The 7,541-nt window shown below is 42.2% G+C and overlaps 1 protein-coding gene across 4 annotated transcripts in view; it reads left to right on the top strand.

Annotated features, from left to right (window-relative positions):
- ZMYM6 (zinc finger, MYM-type 6) overlaps positions 1–7,541 on the top strand; it is a 40,909-nt gene that overhangs the window by 29,081 nt on the left and 4,287 nt on the right. For all 4 annotated transcript variants that reach the window (XM_005868555.2, XM_014541511.1, XM_005868556.2 and 1 more), the window contains one exon: positions 6,580–6,724. In XM_005868555.2, coding sequence (XP_005868617.1) covers positions 6,580–6,724 — 145 coding nt within the window. The remainder of the gene's footprint in view (positions 1–6,579; positions 6,725–7,541) is intronic.

Raw genomic sequence — 7,541 nt, 5'->3', positions numbered from 1 at the left:
CCCCCCCCCCCCCGCTTTCTTCTTGAAATACGTTCTTCAGTTTCTAGGTCATCATATTTGTACCTTTTCTTAACCTACATTGCTTCCTAGGTAACTCATATAGTCCTGTGGTTTTATTTATTTATTTATTCATTTTTATTAAATATATTTTTATTGATTTCAAAGAGAAAGGGAGAGGGAGATAGAAACATCAATGATGAGAATCATTGGTTGGCTGCCTCCTGCACGCCCCCCACGGGGGATTGAGCCCACAACCCGGGCACGTGCCCTTGACCAGAATTGAACCTGGGACCTTTCAGTCCACAGGCCGATGCTCTTATCTGCTGAGCCAAACCAGCCAGGGCAGTCCTGTGGTTTTAAATAGCACCCAGATGGTGGCTGATTCCCAGTTTATTTCTTTTGCCCTAATCTCTGAGTTCCAGATTCATATATCCAACTGTCTACTTGACATTTATATGATTAATTACATTTAGATGGTTAATAGGTATCTCAATCAATATGTCTAAAACAGGACCCTTTTATTCCTTCCAGACTTCTTCTCTAGTGTTCTTGTTACCTCCTTAGTTTGAGCCGCCATCATCTTTCTTCTGGATTATTGCAATGACCTCCTACCTGTTTTCCTGCTTCCCTTTTTCCCCTTTGCAGTTTTTTCTTCATACTGTTGCCAAAATGATCTTCTTAAAACAAAATCAGATTGTGTGACTTCACTGCTTAAACACTTTCAATGAGATTCTGAAAAAGAAGAATAAAGAAGAGGGAAGAGCTAGTTTTTTTTTTTTTAATATATTTTTATTGATTTCAAAGAGAAAGGGAGAGGGAGATAGAAACATCAATGATGAGAAAGAATCATCAATTGGCTGCCTCCTGCACGCCCCCTACTGGGGATCGAGCCCACAATCCGGGCATGTGCCCTTGACCAGAATCGAACCTGGGACCCTTTAGTCTGTAGGCCAACGCTCTATCCACTGAGCCAAATCGGCTAGGGCAGGAAGAGCTAGTTTTAAAAATTATGGGAAAGTTGCAAATTTTATAAATCTCTACATAGTTGAAACAACTGATACTGAAGCCATGAACAGATGGACAAACTCAACAGAAAGGAGGTCCAGAAATAGATCTAAATATATATGGGAATTTAGAAATAATAAAATTGGCATTTTAGATTAGTAGAAGAAATCTAGATTATTCAATAAATAGTATTGTGAGAACTGAATAAACATGGAAAAAAAGTACAGTTGGATTTCTACCGCACAAGTTAAACCAAAATGAAGACCATGGGTAGAGCCTGAAATGCACCCCTCTCCAACTTCACACTTAGTCATGTGGCCTGGCAAGTGGAATCCCCTGCACAAGCATACACAGTGGCTGTGTTGGGACTGTTATATAAATACTAGAGGCCCGGTGCACAAAAATTTGTGCCCTGAGGGGGGGGGGAAGGGGGTCCCTCAGCCTGGCCTGTGCCCTCTCGCAGTCTGGGACCCCTGGGGGATGACCACCTGCTGGCTGAGGCCTGCTCCCCGGGGGATTGGGCCTAAGATGGCAATCAGACATCCCTCTGGCAGCCCGGCAGCCCTCGGGGGATGTCCACTTGCCAGCGGGGAGCAGGCCTAAACATAGAACAGTCTTACATATAAGTGAAAAAGACACAAAACAGTATAGCACGCTGCCATTTCTGTTTTAAAAACAGACAAAACACATGCCTGTACACATATATAGAGTATCTCTGGAAGGCAGCCAATAAATAGATAATAGTGGTGCCTCTGTGGAGAACTCAATAACTGAGGGAGAATTTTAAGAGAGGCAATTATAGTTTTATTGTTTACTATTTGAATTTTTGAAATTTATGTCACATGTTACCCATTCAAAAATATGCATAGAATTTTTTTTAAAAGACAAAGGAAAACTGAGCAAAGGCTATGAATAGAAAGTTCACAGAAGAGGAAATACAAATAATGCTTAACCATGAAAAATACCTAATGACACTACTATTAGATAATTTTTCATTTATTGAGAAATAGCAGAGTCTGATAATGTGTTGATTAGAGCAGCGATTTTCAATTGTATTGTGGTACACTGGTGTGCTGCAAGAATTCTTAAAACATGCAATACTGGACTATTTAGCCAGGGACACCGATCTCTTTTTCCTTAGATTGTCCAATAAGAGAATGACAATAGTAAACACAATAATAGCCACCTGGTGTGAATGAATAAAAATTATGCCAATTTCTTTCTTTGTAGATGGGCAAAAAATATATTTTTCGGTGTGCTGCAGAATTTTAGTAATTAGTTTATGTGTATCATGAGATGAAAAAGTGGGAAACAGTGCTAGGAAACAGGCTCACATACATTGCTGAAGGTCATTTAATTATTTTTATACTAGAGGCCTGGTGCACGGGTGGGGGCCGGCTGGTTTGCCCTGAAGGGTGTCCCGGATCGGGGTGGGGGTCCCGCTTGGGTGCCTGGCCAGCCTGGATGAGGGGCTGAGGGCTGTTTTCAGGCTGCTCGCACCCCCTTTAGGGTGGGGGTCCCCACTGGGGTGCCTGGCCAGCCTGGATGAGGGGCTGAGGGCTGTTTTCAGGCTGCTCGCACCCCCTTTAGGGTGGGGGTCCCCACTGGGGTGCCTGGCCAGCCTGGATGAGGGGCTGAGGGCTGTTTTCAGGCTGCTCGCACCCCCTTTAGGGTGGGGGTCCCCACTGGGGTGCCTGGCCAGCCTGGATGAGGGGCTGAGGGCTGTTTTCAGGCTGCTCGCACCCCCTTTAGGGTGGGGGTCCCCACTGGGGTGCCTGGCCAGCCTGGATGAGGGGCTGAGGGCTGTTTTCAGGCTGCTCGCACCCCCTTTAGGGTGGGGGTCCCCACTGGGGTGCCTGGCCAGCCTGGATGAGGGGCTGAGGGCTGTTTTCAGGCTGCTCGCACCCCCTTTAGGGTGGGGGTCCCCACTGGGGTGCCTGGCCAGCCTGGATGAGGAGCTGATGTCTGTTTTCAGGCTGCCCACACCCCCTTCCGGGTGGGAGTCCCCACAGGGGGCATGGCCAGCCTGGATGAGGGGCTGAGGGCTGTTTTCAGGCTGGCCACACCCCCTTTATGTTGGGCGTCCCCACTGGGGTTCCTGGCCAGTCTGGATGAGGGGCTGAGGGCTGTTTTCAGGCGGGCCAAGCCTGCAACTAAAGCTCTCAGTCTCTCCTTTTTTTCTTCTTTTTTTTTTCTTCTTGGATTTATTTACCTTCTGTAATTGAAACTTTGTTGTGGCTCCAGCTCCGAGGCCGGCTGGATGAAAGCAGGTATCTGGGGTTTGTTTAGCTTCTATAATTGCAACATTGTTGCTTAGACTGGAGCTCAGAGCCTGGCTGGGGCAGGCGGGGAACCTTGGCTTCCTCCATCACCGGGGCAACCAAGCCTCATGTTCGCTTCAGCTGCCTGGCTGCCGGCCGCAATCTTTGTTGGCAGTTAATTTGCATATCGCCCTGATTAGCCAATGGGAAGCGTAGCGGAGGTATGGTTAATTACCATGTTTGTCTATTATTAGATAGGATATTTTTAAAATTGATTTCAGAGAGGGAGAGGGAGAGAGAAATAGAAACATCAACGATGAGAGAATCATTGGTTAGCTGCCTCTTGCTTGCTCCCCACTGGGGATCGAGCCCACAACTTGGGCATGTGCCCTGACTGGGAATTGAACCAATGATCTCTTGGTGCACCGAACAATGCTCAATCCACTGACCAGCCAGAGGAAGGTCATTTAATTTGATATGACTTCTATGGAAAGCAATTTGGCAATACCATCATAATTAAAGTCTGTCACATACAGATTTTAATATATTTTGACCCACCAAACAGCATTTGTAAGACCTTTTTATATAGATACTAGAGGCCCAGTGCACGGAATTCATGCACCGGGCGGGGGGGTGCCTCAAATTGGCCTGTGCCCTCTCGCAGTCCAGGACCCTTTGGGGGATGTCTGCCTGCCGGCTTAGGCCCGCTCTCCGCAGCAGTCGGACATCTCTCTCGCAGTACAGGACTCCTCGCTCCTTAACGCCCGCCTGCTTGCTGCACCTTACCGCTCAGCTTGCTGCTCCTTAGCACTGCTGCTGCTGGGCTCGCCAGCTGTGAGCCCAGCTTCTGGCTGAGTGGTGCTCCCCCTGTGAGCGCACTGACCACCAGGGGGCAGCTCCTGCGTTGAGTGTCTGCCCCCTGGTGGTCAGTGTGCGTCATAGTGACGGGTCATTCCACTGGTTGTTCTGCCATTCAGTCGATTTGCATATTAGGCTTTTATTATATAGGATAATAGCACATGTAGAATTAATTTATGTGTAAGGATATTTATTGCAACATTGTTTATAAAAGCAAAAGATTTGTGATATTTAAATGTTCAGAAGCAGATGCCCTAGCCAGTTTAGCTCGGTGGATAGAGCTTTGGCCCGAAGACTGAAGGGTCCTGTGTTTGATTCCATCGATGTTTTTCCCCCTCCCTTCGATTTTCTCTAAAAATCAGTGGAAAAATATCCTTGGGTGAGGATCAGCAACAACAAAAAAAGTTAGCCGAGACATTTCACATTCCCTGAGGTACATTCAGTGTATAAAGCCCCTAGGAGGCAGCTTCATACAAAGTTATGTAAATATACGTCCAAGATAGCTTGCTAAGTGACAATGCAGAACCTTACTAATAATATGATCATTTATAGTCAGAAGCAACTTATTTAATTACATAAACTAGCGATTTTCAACCTTTCTCATCTCATGACACACAAAAACTAATTAGTAAAATTCTGCAGCACACCAAAAAAAATATTTTTTGCCCATCCGATAATAGGTATAATAGGTATAATTCTGATTCATTCACTCATTCATATTGTGTTGGCTGTTGTCATTTTTTAATTAAGTCTAAGGTAAAAGAGATCAGTGCCCCTGACTAGTCATGTATTGCATGTTTTAAAAATTCTTGCGACACACCAGTATGCCATGGCACACCAGTTGAAAATCATTGACATAGCCCAGCTGGCGTGGCTCAGTGATTGAGTGTCGACCTGTGAACCAGGAGATCACAGTTTGATTCCCGGTCAGGGCACATGCCCGGGTTGTGGGCTTGCTCCCCAGTGTGGGGCGTGCAGGAGGCAGTTGATCAATGACTCTCATCATTGATATTTCTATCCTTCTCCCTTCTCTGAAATCAATAAAATATATTTTTTAAAAAATCATTGACATAGGCCATCTTTGGAAGAATGTATAAGAAATTGGGAAGAGTGGTTGTATTCAAGGTAGAGTCTGGCTAGATGGCAGACAAGCATAGAAAACTTTTTATGTATACACTTTTATATCTTTTGAGTTATTATATAACTCAAAATTATTGCATATATTATCTATTTTAAAAATTTAAAACACAGTCCTTCCAGACCCTATACAGTTTGGGTTCTGCCTACCTCTCCAAATGTATCATTCTCACCCCTGCTTACTTAGCCTTTTTCTTGTTGATAATCCTAATGCAGGCCAAGCTCTTTCCCACTTCACAGATTTGCACTTACCATCCCTCTGCCTGGAATCCTCTGACTTCATGGCTTGCTCTTTTGAATATTCAGAAGGTCTCTGCTCAAATGTTTACTCCTTCCTCCACACCATCATTCTCCACTCTCTTACTCTACTTTATTTCTTTCATAGCACTTATTCCCTAAAATTATACATTATATATTTGTTTTACTTGTTTATCTTCTGTGCCTCCCTCGTCTAGAATGTAAATCGCATGAGAGTAGGACTTTGTTTTGTTTTTTTGCTGTATCCCCAGGGCTTAGAACAGTGCCTGGCTTATACTGAACATTCAGTAAATATTAATTGAATGAAAAAACATGTTTTAAATACATTCTCCCACTCTTTTGCTTATTCTTCAATTTTTTTTTAGAAATCCTTTCCCAAGGATGTGTTTTTATTGATTTGAGAAAGGGAGAGGGAGAAAGAGAGAGGAGAGAGACATCAATCAGTTGCCTCCAGCACACACCCAAACCAGGGATGGAACCTGCATCCTGGGTATGTGCCCTGACTGGGAATTGTACCTGAAACCTTTCAGTATGCAGGATGACATTCCAACCAGTTGAGCCACACCAGCCAGGGTTCAACTTTGTTTTATAAAGACCTTTGTTTGCAAAAAAAATTCAAGGTAGTCAAATATGTCCATCTTTTCTGCTTTGTTTTTAACTCTCATGTTTTATTTAAGAATACTTGTTTCTTGTTCTGTTCATTTAAAAGTTTTCCAGTTAACATTTTTCATTTTGAGATTGTTGATTGATATGGAATATATTTTTGCATATAGTCTGACATTGGCTCCAATTTTTCTAAATATTTGTCCTAATTAACAAAGATCGCTTTCATTGTTTTGATTATACTTACTATGGGCAGAGTATTTTCAGTAAATGGAACTAATACTGATTAGAATTAGGAATTAGTGTATATTTTCCATAGTGACTTCTTTATTACAATCACTCTTTCAGAGGAATTATATTTCTCTGATTTATGCCACCTTTCAATTGATAGCAATTATTGTCAGTGATGAGATACTAAAAAAATCTCTCTTTGGTTTCTTAATTTGTTTTTAACTAGGGAAATACACAGACAGATGCCATGAAACTTCTTTCTTCCCAGTCTTCCCGGCTTTTAAAGAACAAAGCATTATTGTGCAAGCCCGCCACACAGACCAAGGCCATCTCTTGCAAACCACATATACAACACAAGGAATGTCAGACAGGTATGTGTCCTTGTGCTTTCCACATGTGGAAAGTTTGTCCCCTGTTTTTTTGTAAAGAAAGGAAAAGAAAGTCATTGACAATTTCTTAAATGTGAAAACATTTAATCCTTTGAACATCTAATTTATTTCTTTAATAATTATTGTCATTTACACTAATAACTACTAAATTGAATCCATATGCACACAAAGCATTACATGTAGACAAACATCTGTTTTTCAGATGTATAGATAAGCTATTACAATTACTAAATACAAAATTTTTAAAAGCATTAGTGATTTAATCTTAGTGTTTTTTTTTTTAAACACTAAGTTGATTTGTCAGTTACTAAAGGTATGTCTGAGGTATTGTTGATAAGGAAAATTATTTGAATTCATACTTGAAAAGGTTGTAAACTGTTGCTCCAATCCATGTTATAGCTTTTAACCCCACCTACCCTTATAGTTTCAGTTATTTTCATAGCTCTGCCCAAAGCATTTTTTAATTTAAAAAAATTTTTGTATTGATTTTTAATTTTTTTTGTTTTGTGTTTTAAATATATTTTTACTGATTTCAGAGAGGAAAGGAGAGGGAGAGAGATACAGAAACATTAGTGATGAGAGAGAATCATTGATTGGCTGCCTCCTGCACGTCCCACATTGGGGATTGAGCCTGCAACCCGGGCATGTGCCCTTGATCGGAATCGAACCCAGGACCCTTCAGTCCACAGGCTGACACTCTATCCAGTGAGCCAAACCAGATAGGGCTTGATTTTTTCTTTTTCTGTTTCTTTTTTTAAAATATATTTTATTGATTTTTTTTTTTTTTTTTTTTTTTGGA

Source organism: Myotis brandtii, unplaced genomic scaffold (assembly GCF_000412655.1).
Source record: "Myotis brandtii unplaced genomic scaffold, ASM41265v1 scaffold274, whole genome shotgun sequence".
NCBI classification, from domain to species: domain Eukaryota; kingdom Metazoa; phylum Chordata; class Mammalia; order Chiroptera; family Vespertilionidae; genus Myotis; species Myotis brandtii.
Note: the sequence above shows the minus strand (reverse complement) of the source record. Positions and strands in the feature narration are given on the sequence as shown.